The sequence below is a fragment of the Sarcophilus harrisii genome, chromosome 2, assembly GCF_902635505.1.
Source record: "Sarcophilus harrisii chromosome 2, mSarHar1.11, whole genome shotgun sequence".
NCBI lineage: Eukaryota > Metazoa > Chordata > Mammalia > Dasyuromorphia > Dasyuridae > Sarcophilus > Sarcophilus harrisii.
This window is the reverse complement of record NC_045427.1, coordinates 245,677,574-245,691,839: the sequence shown is the minus strand read 5'-3', so window position 1 is coordinate 245,691,839 and position 14,266 is coordinate 245,677,574. Positions and strand designations below refer to the sequence as shown.

General features: G+C 38.3%; 1 protein-coding gene across 2 annotated transcripts in view; it reads left to right on the top strand.

Annotated features, from left to right (window-relative positions):
• Window positions 1–14,266, top strand: part of SAMD10 (sterile alpha motif domain containing 10) — a 65,665-nt gene that overhangs the window by 34,526 nt on the left and 16,873 nt on the right. For both annotated transcript variants that reach the window (XM_031951821.1, XM_031951820.1), the window contains exons 3-7: window positions 2,340–2,419; window positions 4,036–4,164; window positions 8,929–9,785; window positions 9,953–10,185; window positions 10,453–10,524. In XM_031951821.1, coding sequence (XP_031807681.1) covers window positions 2,340–2,419; window positions 4,036–4,164; window positions 8,929–9,785; window positions 9,953–10,185; window positions 10,453–10,524 — 1,371 coding nt within the window. The remainder of the gene's footprint in view (window positions 1–2,339; window positions 2,420–4,035; window positions 4,165–8,928; window positions 9,786–9,952; window positions 10,186–10,452; window positions 10,525–14,266) is intronic.

The window sequence follows — 14,266 nt, the reverse complement described above, 5'->3', positions numbered from 1 at the left end:
TTATTTCTATGTGTACTGTCCACTTGCAAGTTATGACTTTTTGGACTGAGACCTTTAGATTGTACTTTGTGAATAAAATCAGAGAATAGGTAAAACCTAATCAGCTATCCCCCCCATCTCCAAAAAAGGACATAACAACTATTCTGGAAGTACAAGTTAACTTTACATATAAAGCTATCCTAAACATATAAACACATATATGTTTTTTCATGTATGTGTATGTATATAAATAATTTTTGGCCAAATTATCTATCAGGAGCAGGGTAATTAGAAATAGAAGAAGAAATAGAAATATCAGTAACTAGAATGATCATCAGATGATGTGGATCTGTCCTAGCTGTTTTCCCTACTTTTAATATACAATCAGTCAATCAAAAAGCACTTTTTTGAAATTATATTTTATACAGTTAACAAAAAAAAAAACCATTTTCTTACCTTCTTATCTCTCTTCCCTATTAGAAACTCTTGTAACAAATATGTGTAGTCAAGTAAAATATATTCCCATATTGGTCATGTCCAAAAAAATATGTCTCATTTTGCTTACTGAGTCTGTCACTTCTCTGCCAAGAGGAAGGTAGCATACTTCATCATTCATCATCTTCTGAAATCTTTGTTGGTTATTTTATCAATCAGAGATCATAAGTGTTTCAAAATTATTTGCTTTTACAATATTATTATTATTATATAAATTATTCCCTTGGTTTTGTTTGCTTCATTCTGTATCAGTTTGAGTCTTTCCAAATTTTACTACTTCTATTTATTTCATTATTTCTTTTATTAAAACTTATGTTATCATTCTTTTGTTTTTACTTCATCATAATTTCATCTAGTATCTTTAGAGTCATCCCTTATAGCATATTTTTTTAAGAAAAAAAGGAAGAATTTTTTAAAAAAGAGGAAGGGAAAAAAATCAGCAAAACTGATTAATACATTGAGAAGATCTGAAATGTTCCATATCTGAACTAACTCTGTAAAGAAGTATCTGGGAGGGATGGCTTCTCCTCTCTTCTTTGGGATCATGCTTATTCTTTGGAATTTTGCAACATTCACTTTTGATTGTTTAGCAGCTATTGTTCTTTCCATTTACATTGCTGTAGTCATTGTATATTGTTTTCTTGCCTCTGCTTACTTCACTCTGCATCAATTCATGTAAGTCTTTATATGTTTCTCTGTATTTTTCATATTTATTGTTAAACTTGGTGTTATTCTGTTACCCAAATATATCACAGTTTGTTTAGCTATTCCCCAACTGATGCTATTATAAGTATTTTGGTGTTTATGGGGACTCTTGTCAAAACTTAGTTCAGTTATAAGCCCATTAGTACAATCTCTGGGCAAACGTATATGGACATTTTACTTATTTTATTTATATAATTCCAAATTGATTTGTAAAATAGTCACATGGATTCATAATTCCAACAACAGTGCAATAGTATCTATTTTTCCATAGCCCTTCCACCATTGACTATTGCCATCTTTTTTCTTCTTTAATGATTTGTTGAGTGTGAGGTAAAACTTTAGGGCTTTTTAGAATTTACTTTTTCTTTTATTATTAGTGATCAGAACATTCTTGTAATAGTTTGAAATTCTCCTTTTGAGAAATTTGTTCATATCATTTGACCACTTATCTATTGGGGAATAACTAATGATTCATCGTTTATTATGGCATAATAGTATTACATTTTATTCATAGAGCTCAATTTGTACAGATATCTCCAGTTGGTGGACACCTCCTTAGTTTCCAGTTCTTTTCTGCTACAAAGAGAACTGCTAGAAATGTTTTTGTTTATATGGTTCTTTTTTGATTTTCTTTGATCTCTCCCGTATATAGGTCCAAGAGTAATATTACTGAATCAAGGAGGTTATGCACAGTTTAGTGATTTTAGGGACAATTCTAAATTTCTTTCTAGAGTCTATGGACAAGTTTATAGTTCCACCCATACCAAATAATACATGTTTTCCCATATCCTCTTAAGTATTCTACTTGTTATTTATTAAACACTTATTATGTACCAAGCGCTGTGCTAAGTGCAAGGGATACAAAAAAGGTTAAAAAAAAAACAAAACCCAAAAAACTCTGATGGAGGAGAAATCATAAATAAATACACATAAGATACATATATTATAGATAAAGAGATTACCTTAGATCCAAGTAAGCATTAGTTTCATTACTAGAAAAATGTACAGGACTCGTTAAGGGAATAAACTCTGCCCTTCTAGGGACACGATTGCCCTGTTTCAGTTTTGAGCAGAAACTTCTCATTCTTGGGAAGAGGGAGGGCAGAGAACATCTCCTACACTCCCAAGTTCAATAATCCTTACCTCTGCTTTGTTCACAGGAAATTCTACCAGTGACAAGATGGAGGGTAGGAAGAAAGGAAGGCCAAAGGTCGAGAACCAGGCACTGAGAGACATTCCTGTGAGTTTCTCCCCAATCTGGAACCCCTATGTTTGTTCTTTCCTTCCTTTACTCTTCTGACATAAAACTGTTAACCACTGTTCTGGCTCCCTGAGCACCTGGCAAGCTTTGTATAATCCTGTCTGATCTTCCACTGTCCAGGATGCTTCCCATCTAAGGTTCTTTTTAGACAGAGTAAAACACTCAGCCTCCCTCCAACTCCCAACAATGAAGACTCTCTGTATCCTTTAAGAAAAAAATAGCTGTTAGGTAGTACAGGGATGGAGCCTTGAGCTTGGAGTCAGGAAGACTGGAATTCCAATCTTGCCTCAGGAACTTATTAACTCACTCTCTCTCTATATATATATACATAAGTGCATACATATGCACACAAGTCATTTTTTCTTATCCTTTGTCTGCCTCAGTTTCCTTATCTGATAGGTATTTTTTTTCCTGAGGAAATTGGGATTAAGTGACTTGCCCAGGGTCATATAACCAGGAAATGTTAAGTGTCTGAGACTAGATTTGAACTTGGATCCTTCTGACTTCAGGGCTGCTTCTCTATCCACTGAGCCACCTAGCTGCCCCAGTTTCCTTATCTGTAAAATGGAGGTAATACTAGCATCTACCTTCCAGGATTGTTGAGAGGCTAAAATGAGAGAATATTTGTAAAGTACTGTGCAGATTTTAAAGTGCTTTATAACTGCTAGCTATTATTAGGATCATACATAAATCTAGATAGAACTGGAAGGAGCCTCAAAAGCCATCTAATATAATTCTTTCATTTTACAAATGAATTAACTAAAGCCTTGGAAAATGAAGTGACTTATCAAAGGTCACACAGGTCGTAAGCATCAGAGACAGATTTTGAATCTAACTCCATTTGACTAGAGGCAGCACTCTTTCCATTGTACTTTGCTGCTTCCCTTTAATTCCTTAAATTATCTCTTTAAAGAACCAGCTGGGTGGTACAGTGGATAGAGTACTATACCTGGAGTCAAGAAGACTCATTTTTCTAAGTTCAAATACTACCTTAGACACTTACTAGCTAACTGGTCATTTAACCCTGTTTATATCAATTTCCTCATCTATAAAATGATCTGGAGAAGGAAATGGCAAACCACTTCAGTATCTTTGCCAAGAAACCTCAAATAAGGTCATGGAGGGTCGCACATGACTGAAAAATGTTTGAACAAAAAGCCAGCTAAGGTCTGCGAGATCCTAAAATGGGTCCTAGCAGACCCATGTTGCTAAGGTGGCTTTTCCCCTGGCCAGGGCTTATTTGGTACAGAGAGGACTGAGGGGACTAGTGAGTCCATTGAGGATCCATCTTGTCATTGTTTTTCTGAAAGAGAGGTAGGTGAAGAAGTATAGTTTAGTTCCGACTGAGAGTGAGTAGAAATATCAGATATGTGGGTGAAAAGGAAGGTAAGGGGTTGGAGGTAAATCTGAAGAAGAAAAGAAATGTGAGATAACTAATGTCTCTGTTATCAAATGGGCAGTGGAGCTCACCTAGACTCAACTTCATTCAATATTATTGCTTGTTGTGTACAAATCCATGCATTGTACTTGGGGCAAAGTTTAGATAAGATGCAATATAAACTCTTGGATATTTCCACCTCTTTTTTTTATCCCAGCTCTCCTTGATGAACCAATGGAAGGATGAATTCAAAGCCCACTCCCGGGTGAAGTGTCCAAATTCAGGATGCTGGCTGGAATTCCCAAGTATTTATGGACTCAAGTACCATTATCAGCGTTGCCAGGGGGTAAGACAACTTGACTGGATTGTGGGACTTGCTGAAAGGTATATTATAAGTCTTCTCAATGTGAATGGAGTTTAGGATTTGGGAAAAATAAAGAAGAGAAACTAGTGGAGGTGGGGGAGGAGGGATAGAACAGGGAGACTTTAATGATAAGAACTTGGGGCTGAAACCTCAGATCTAAATTTATAAAGCATTACACCTATGGCAGCATATATATTTATGTATACACACACACACACACACACACACACACACGCCCATTGTCTGTCTGGAAGACTCGAATATTTTTCCTGGGAGGAGGTGTACAGAACAAGTGTATCTGTTTTGGATGCTGCCATGTTTCAGAATACTTAGGTGCTTTTTCACATATTGTGAATGTTTCTATATGAGTATCTTTTTTTTTTTATTAAAGCTTTTTATTTACGAAGCATATGCATGGGTAATTTTTCCAACATGGACTCTTGCATAACCTTTTGTTGCAAATTTTCTCCTTCTTCCCCCCACCCCTTTCCCTATCTGTCAGGTAGTCCAATACATGTTAAATATGTTGAAATACATGTTAGATCCAATATTTGTATACATATTTATACAGTTATCTGGTTGCACAAGAAAAGTTAGATCAAATAGGAAGAAAAAGAAAAACTGAGAAAAAAAAAACAAAATGCAAGCAAATAATAACAGAGTGAGAACGCTATGTTGTGTTCCACCCTCTGTTCCCACAGTCCTCTCTCTGGGTGTACAGGCTCTCTTCATCACTGCACAAGTAGAACTGGTTTGAATCATCTCAATGTTGAAGAGAACCACATCCTTTAGAATTGATCATCATGTAGTATTGTTGTTAGAGTGTATAATGATCTCCTGGTTCTGCTCATCTCACTTTGCATCAGTTCATGTAGGTCTCTCCAGGCCTCTCTGAAACATCCTGCTGGTCATTTCTTACAGAACCATAGGATTCCATAGCATTCATATACCATAAATTTTTAAAGGTCAGAAATCTGTGTGTAATGACCAGGTCTAGAGGATGTGATTCTCACTATGTAATTGCACTTCAAGGGACAACCCCTGTATTTAGTAGATTCTGTTTATGGATTGTCCCAATATTGTTCCTTCTTCTCTTTCCTCCCCTATCCCCATGCCTCAATTCTGGGATTGCTTTTGTTGATCCTCCTCAAGAATACAAAAAGGGGTGTCCTGTGCCCTTGTTTAACTACCAGAATGAATATTTCCAAGTTAAAGTATAAGTATTTTTGAGTCATCTCTGCACTTGGTCCAAGTTATGGTTCCTAAGCTAAGGAGCTTTCTGTTCATGTTGTATTTTTTCAGTAATATTTTATTTTTCCAAATATATGTAAAGATAGCTTTCAACATTCCTTTTTTGTAAAATTTGTGCTCCAAATTTTTCTCCTCTTTCCTTTACCTCCTCCCTCCCCAATCTAGCAAGCAATCTGTTATATGTGCAATTCTTTTAAACATACTTCCATATTTGTCATGTTGTGCAAAAAAAAAAAAAAAAAATCACATCAAAAGGAGAAAAGAAAGAAAAAAAAACAAGCAAACAAACAACAGCAGCAACAGGTGAAAATACTATTCTTTGATCCACATTCCGTCTCTATAGTTCTCTCTCGGGATTGTGTGGCTTTTTCTATAACAAGTCTATTGAAATTTCCTTGAATCACCTCATTATTGTTGAAAAGAGCAAGTCCATCAATCAATCATCACATAATCTTGTTCTATAATACTGTCATGTTTTTGCTCACTTCACTTAGTATCAGTTCATGTAAGTCTTTCCAGGCTTTTCTATAATTAGCCTATTCATCATTTCTTATAGAACAATAATATTCCATTACATTCATATACCAAGACTTATTGAGTCATTTCCCAGTTGATGGACATCCATCCATTTTCCATTTCCCTGCCACTACAAAAAGGGCTGCTACAAATATTTTTGCCCATGGGAGTTTTATGGTCTCTTTGGGATATAGACTCAGTGAAAGCACTGCTGGATCAAAAGGTATGCATACCAGCAGTGTTACTACTGGGATTATATCCCAAAGAGACTATAAAGAAGGGAAAGGGACCTGTATGTGCACGAATGTTTGTGGCAGCCCTTTTTGTAGTGGCTAGAAACTGGAAACTGAATGGATGTCCATCAGTTGGAGAATGGTTGAATAAATTGTGGTATATGAAAATTATGGAATATTACTGTTCTGTAAGAAATGACCAACAGGATGATTTCAGAAAGGCCTGGAGAGACTTACACGAACTGATGCTGAGTGAAATGAGCAGGACCAGGAGATCATTATATACTTCAACAACAATACTAGATGATGACCAGTTCTGATGGATCAGGCCATCCTCAGCAACGAGATCAACCAAATCATTTCTAATGGAGCAGTAATGAACTGAACTAGCTATGCCCAGAAAAATAACTCTGGGAGATGACTAAAAACCATTACATTAAATTCCCAATCCCTATATTTATGCACACATGCATTTCTGATTTCCTTCACAAGCTAATTGTACAATAATTCAGAGTCTGATTCTTTTTGTACAGCAAAATAATGTTTTGGTCGTGTATACTTATTGTGTATCTAATTTATATTTTAATATATTTAATATCTACTGGTCATCCTGCCATCTAGGGGAGGGGGTGGGGGGTAAGAGGTGAAAAATTGGAACAAGAGGTTTGGCAATTGTTAATGCTGTAAAGTTACCCATGTATATATCCTGTAAATAAAAGGCTATTAAATAAAAATTAAAAAAAAAAAAAAAACAAACAAAAAACAAAAACAAAAAAAGGTATGCATAGCTCTTTGGGACATTAATAGCTCTTTGGATATAGTTCCAAATTGTTCTCCAGAATAGTTGAATCATTTCAAAACTCCATGAACAATGCATTAATATCCCAGTTTTCCACATTCCTTCCAACATTTATCATTATCTTTTCTTTTAACATAGCCAATCTGAGAGTTATGAAGTGATACCTTGGAATTGTTTTACTTTGCATTTCTCTAATTTAGAAGATTTAGAAGATTAGAGAATCTAAGATTTAGAAGATTTTTCCATATTACTATAGATGAACTTAATTTCTTCATCTGAAAATTGTTTGTTCATATTTTTTGACCAAATGGCTTGTATTCTTATAAATTTGAATCAATTCTCTAGATATATTAGAAATGAAGCCTTCATTGGAAACACAGGCTGTGAAAATTGTTTTCCAGCTTTTTGCTTCCCTTCTAGTTTTGGCTCCATTAGTTTTGTTTGTGCAAAATCTTTTTGATTTAATGTAATCAAAATTATCCATTTTGTATTTCATAATGTTCTCTAGTTCTTCTTCAGCCATAAATTCCTTTCTTCTTTCTCTGAGAGATATACTATCCCTTGTTCTAATTTGCTTATATCTAAATCATGAACCCATTTTGACTTTATAATGATATAAGGTATTAGGTCAATGCCTAATTTCTGCCATACTGTTTTTCAGAATACCCAACATTTTTTTATTTTATTTTTTGTCAAATAGTGAGTTCTTATTCCAGAAGCTTGAGTCTTGGGTTTATCAGACACTAAGTTACTATAGTCATTGATTATTGTGTCTTGTGAATCCAACATATTTCGCTGATCTACTACTCTGTTTCTTGGCCTGTACCAGATGGTTTTCATGATCACCACTTTATAATACAGTTTTAGTTTGGGTTCAACTAAGGCCAAGTTGTCTTTGCCAACCATTAGCCTCTCCTGCTTAGATACAAGGGCAATCTCTTCCTTTTTCTATTTCCCTCCCTCCAACCCCTCAGGAATCTTGAAATCCTTTGGAGAAGTTTGTAGATGTTTCTTAGATATCTTCCTATCCCTGCAATCAAATATCTGGCCTCTTTTAACCTTTATATGATTCAAGGCTCTTTTTTCCTTACCCTTATGCTTTTTTTTTCACAGTGTTCCTCCCTGACTGTAAGCATTTGTGTAATTTCTATCTGACCTTAAAGGCTACTTCTCTAGGAAGTCTTTCCAAATTCCCCTATCCAGACCTGATCTCTTTCTCCTTTTAATCCCCTCTTCACTGTCTTGTAGCATATTGACCTTTTATCTTGTCTTCTAGTTATATGTCTATGTTGTAGCTCTTCTACTTAATTGAAGACAGGGACTATGTCTTGTTCATTTCTGTGTCTCTCTCAGTGCTTTACATAAGACCCTACACACATGAGGTGTTGAATAATAGTACTGAATGACCAAATGAATGTTGTCAGGCTGCAGGCATTTTTGCCTCTGGTGCATGGAAATGGACAGAATGAAATATTTTTATGTTTGGCTGTGTATATATTATGTTGAAATATCTATAACATGCGACCCATGTGTTTTCTGGAATGGGCTCTCTGTTGTACTGTATGGGAGTTGAATGATTATAGAAAGGGATCAGTTATCTCCCATGTTTTCCTTCTTTGCCCTTTCTAAGTTTAACCCAAGCTGCTCCTGTTGTTCCTCTTAGCCCATATGTTTGATTGCTTTGCTTGTTTTCTGGGGGAACAAAAAGGAGCCATAACACTTTTTTCTTTTGCCTCTGGCTTCAGCCTGAGGGTTAGGAGTTGAAAGGAAAAGTTCAAAAAGCAAGACTTGCATTTCTCTACCTTCCACGTTAGTAGTCAGGATATGGAGATAAGGAATTTGGGGACTGCGTTACCTCCAATGAGAACATCACCTACAGGATCTGAATTGTTTCTGTGGTCCCATCATCCCTGGGCACATATGTCTCTATCTGCTCTTTTTCTTCAGGGTGCCATTTCTGAGAAGTTGACATACCCATGCCCCTACTGTGAAGCTGCCTTCACTTCCAAGACTCAGCTAGAGAAGCACAGACTATGGAATCACATGGACCAGCCTGTTCCACCTAGCAGGCCTTTCCCCCTGCCTAAAACTGCACCCCCTGGGAAGACAGTACAGACCAACAAGCCGATCCCAGTCACTAAGACAGTCTCAATCAGTAAACCAATCCCAGTCAGCAAACCAGTCCCAGTCAGCAAACCAGTTCCAGTTACTAAGCCAGTTCCGGTCACTAAGCCGGTCCCAGTCACTAAGCCGGTCCCAGTCACTAAGCCGGTCCCGGTCACTAAGCCAGTCCCGGTTACTAAGCCGGTCCCAGTCACTAAGCCGGTCCCGGTCACTAAGCCAGTCCCTGTCACTAAGCCGGTCCCGGTCGCTAAACCGATCCCAGTTACCAAATCAGTCCCAATCAACAAGCTGGTCCAAGTCAGCAAAACGGTCTCACTCAGCAAACCTGTTCCAGCCAGCAAACCCATTCCGGTCAGCAAACCAATCCCAGTCACCAAGGTGACCCCACTCAGCAAATCTATCCCAGTTACCAAGCCTGTCCCAGTCACTAAGTTGGTCCCAGTCAGCAAATCCATCCTGCCTAGCAAGCCAGTTACAGTAAGCAAACCTATCTTACCCAGTAAGCCCTTCCCACCTACTAAGCCCATCCAAATCAACAAGCCCTTCCCATCTAGCAAACCTGTCCTTGTCAGCAAACCTATCCCAGTCAGCAAAACGGCATCACCCAGCAAAGTGTTGCCAATGAACAAGCCGGAGAGCAAAGTGCAAAGATCTGTGGGAAGGAGCAGTGGTAAGAAAAGGTACATATGGGTCCCAGAGAGAGATGTCTTGTATCTCTCACAATTTTTCAGCTGGGTTGGGATCCTGCCTTGGATAGGGAAAGAGGCCTACAGGTTGGGATGAGTGAGAGGTATAGCTGCCCTAAGACTCCAGCCTCTCCCTAAGTCACTGTGTCTATTACTTCCAGGGCTGCTGAGGGCTTGGACACCTGCCCTGTCCATCCAAAACAGGCAAAGTTGGAGAAAGAAGGGGATCTTCACCCGGAGAATGGAGAGTGTGCCCTAGACACATGTGAGAGTAAGGATTTGCATATGACTGCAGCGGAGGCTGTTGTTTCACCTGCTACCAAGGCTACAGGCAGCAAAGAGGCCACAGGCCCAGTATCACCCCCAGAAGAGGATCCTGAGCGTTCCAAGCACAGTAAGATTAGAGCCCAGGATGAGCTGAGGGGAACTCCTCCAAGTCCTTATACCTGTATTTGTCTGTACATCCACTTTTGCAATGGGGGTGATGGAACTGGAATCCCTTCTGTCCCATTCCTGTTATTGTTATAGCTGGGTAGGAATAATCCTTGGGGTGGGGAGAGGTCCTAGACTAATTGGATGAAGGGTGGCACTAAAGGTTTACCCTTTTCTCTATGGTTATTTGACCAGATTTGGTCTTCTTGTTTTCTCTCCTTTGAGTCAGGAAGGAAACAAAAAACGCCTAAGAAGTTCACTGGGGAGCAGCCATCGATCTCAGGGACCTTTGGTCTTAAAGGTAAGGACTCTTCTCCAAAGCCTAGCACCACTCTTTACACATAATATAGGTTTAATAAATAGTAGATACATGATTAAATAGACTCTTCATCTCCAAGCAAATGGGAGACCTCAGGAGCTCTTCCCAGAATCTGAATAGAAATGTATGTGATTTCAGGAAATGCTTATCTCCCCTTTTCTCCATGGCAATCCTCTCCAAATTTGGAATAGAATTCTAGGATCTCTTCCCACTGGAGTTACTGGGAGGTAGAACCAGAACTAGTACAGAGGCAGCAGCATGGGGAGATAATTCCTTCCCTTTCCAGAGAACTCTTTGAGTCTACCACTCAGTAGGGACCTAGGAGCTTTATTCCCCTTTCCCAAGGTTGCTTTTTTGATGTCTCTTTGGCCCATCTAGGACTGGAAGTCATCTTATGTCATAGCAGGAGGGTAAGGGACAACAAGGTTTTAGGGCAAGAAGGAGAATCGCCAAGATAAGGGAGAGGGGATTGATAGGAAAAGTGGACTTCATGATATCAAACTCCCAATGCTAATTAAATCCACTATAAATTTGAGCTTAATGTAAGCCTTACCCTCAGGTGACCCTCATACCAAGTGTGTAAGGTGGCTACACTATAGGAAGAACTGAGAGACTCTGGGCATCTATATGCAATTAATTTCAAGGTTAATTTATGGTACACCTTTTGAGAACCATTCCTGTAGACTTTTGACATGATCTGGTATGATAGTCATCTGAGAGATGAGGGCACTGAAACCTGTTAGGGGTGTCTTAATTTGCCCAATACTCCACAGCAAGTTAAGACTTTGGTCTTAGATTCAAGACCCCTTAGCTCTAGTGTAATTCATCCCAGATTAAACTCTCGTGTGCCACTTATCACAAGCTCCTTGTCCTTGGGTTGTTTTCATGCCTGTCATTTCCCTGCTGAGTTATAAAGGAGCAGGGCCTCACACACTGTGGCCATTTGATGAATGTTTTTTTTTTTTTCAGTGAATGAAAGTGGAAAGTGTATGGACAGATTACACAGTATAACTATTTTTTGTTTGTTTTGTTTTTTAAAGAGTCTGAAATAAAGATTTTATCTCATTCTTCCCAGGAAAGAAATGGAACTTGACAGAGAAATGGCTAGTCCTAACTGCTCAGTGTGATAGAGCCAAGAATAGAAATGATTCTATACCATGTTCTTATGCAAACTATTAGAAAACATTCTCATTAAGAGATGAATGCATTCTTCCTTAGGGTTAGAGTTGGTCTTCTTTGTTCTAACTCTGTTTCCTTCTTTTTTGATATATTCAATATTGTTTCTATTGGACAGGGTTGGGGAATGTCCCAGCTATGTAAGGTCCATGAAATCATTTGGTCTGGCCTTTTCAAGGCAATCACAGACAGTGATGAGCTGAAAGCTAGGAATAACAACTTCCCATTGCTTGAGTTTTTAAGTTGAGGCTTATGAATGATGTTATAAGTATCTAAATGGTCCGTGGCAGAAAAAAGATTCCTTCCCCCCACCCCGCTCTAGAAAATGGTCAGTTTTTCAGGTAGCATTTATTAAGTATCTGCAGTGTGTCTGGCATATGCTGGGGATACAAAGATAGGCAAAGAATAAACGAAGAACTCACAAACTAATGGGGAAGAGACAACATGCAAACAATTGTGTAAAAAGACAGTATAAACAGAATAAATTGACAGTAGGCTTAGAGAGAAGGTATTGAGATGTAGGAGGACTGGAAAAAGCTTCTTGGAAAAGCTGGGACTTCAACTGGATCTTGAAGGAAGCCTGGGAAGCCAGACAGCAGAAGTGAAGAGGAAGAGCCCATGAAACTTCCTGGAATCAGGAAATGGAATGTCATATATGTGAGAAGCAAGAGGTTGATGTCAGTGATAGAAGAATTTGTTGAGGAGGCGAGTGGGAAATAAGGAACAGGAAATTATATCCATGCCAGTGAATAATATGAATGATGATGAAATTATGATTGGATTTCTAAGAAATTCAGTTTAGTTTAGCATGTCGATAAGAGTATTCCTAGAGCCAACCTCTTAAATCATCTCCACAACTTCCAACATAGTCTTTTGAGAGTTGGGGTCCAAAAAGTTCATTACTTTGTGACTCACCTGGTGAGTTCTTCAAACTTAGTTTACTTTGTTGCCTTATTTTCATGTGGCTTGGTCTTGTATTTATGGAAGCTTTGCCACAGCAAGAGTGCAAGACTGCCAAATTGAAAATATTTTTTGATGGGCTCAGCAGTGATCAGAAGAAATTACAGATCGTAGAGTCCCTGAAAGTACAGGATCTTTAAAATTCCCTAACTCCCTTTGCCTCCAAGTAGGGTCTAACTTAAACAGCGCTATTCAGAATGGTATCTCTTAATTTTAAAGATCTCTAGGGAAAGAACATCTGCAGTATTTCTTAGCAATCCATTCCCAATGCTGAATAATTGACTATCTGAGGCAATGTATTATAGTATTTTAAGAGTAGTGGAAAATGAGGAAGAGGCTAAATCCATGTCTACATCAGCAAAGGGAAATATAAAACTTAGGAGACAAAGGAAACATAGGGCTTAGTTGAGAAGTAACAGTAAATTTAGTCAGTGGAGAGGCATGTATAAGGGAAAGGACATTGGAATTGGAATCTCAAGACTGAATTTCACTTTGACCTCTGTCTCTTGGGATCATAGAATTATAAATTTAGAGCTAAAAAGTACAGTAAAGACCATCTAATCCAACTCTTTATTTTTCAGATTAGGAGACTGAAGCCTAAGGTCACCCAGGTGTCAGAGAGAGAATTTGCACCTGGATCCTCTGACTCCAAATAAGGTGCTTTCCCCAGTATATCATTTATTCTTGAACAAATCATTTATCATTTAACAAATCACCCTTTTGGGGCCTCAGTTTCCCTATCTGTCAAATGAAATGGTTGAATAAGATGGCCCCTAAGGTCTCTTCTAACTCTAAATTTGTCATTTTACAATCCTGTCTATATTCTTGTTCCTGTCATTTGTGAACCTCTGGGGTCATTCCTTCTTCTGAATTTAGAATCTAACTTATAGTCTTTGGCACTCTTAAACTTCCTCCTTTGAATATTATGGCCTTCTAGTTCTTCACTAATCCTCAGTTTACATGCACTGGGTCTCTTGTCTGAGTACCTTACACTGTCCCTTAGCTTACCCCACTTCCCTGCTTAATTGATTTTGACTTGGGTGTCAAAATTCCTGGCTAGGTTTTGCCAGGAGAACAATACTTTTGTGCCTTCCTAGACTCATTAACACTTGTCAGATATATCCATTATTGTAATAGTGCCCCCAGTTACTCTCATAAACCTGTAAATACCCACTTATCTAAATGTGTATAACCTAATACTCTAGATGAATAATTAGCACCTTCCAAGGTCTATTTAGATTTTTATGAATGATTCAACAAACATTAAGTCATACTGAGGGCAAAGCACTATATTGGGAATATACAAAGTTTAAGTAGGCTGTTCCTATTTAAGGAGGGTGCCCACCTTCACAGAGCTTACAGTCTAGTAAAAGGATATCATTAAGTGTAAGAGGGCCTGACTACCTCCTGCCAGCCTTGGACATCGCACAGGGCACAGCTCAGATAATCTGAGGGTAGCCTTGTAAGGGTGAACAAGATGGTGCTGGGAGGAAGGCGGTCCCCACCCTAAGGAGCAACGTGGCAATTCCCAGGAGAGGTGTTCTGGACCTTAGAGGGGAGGACCTTGAATATCCTAATTAGGAAAGGA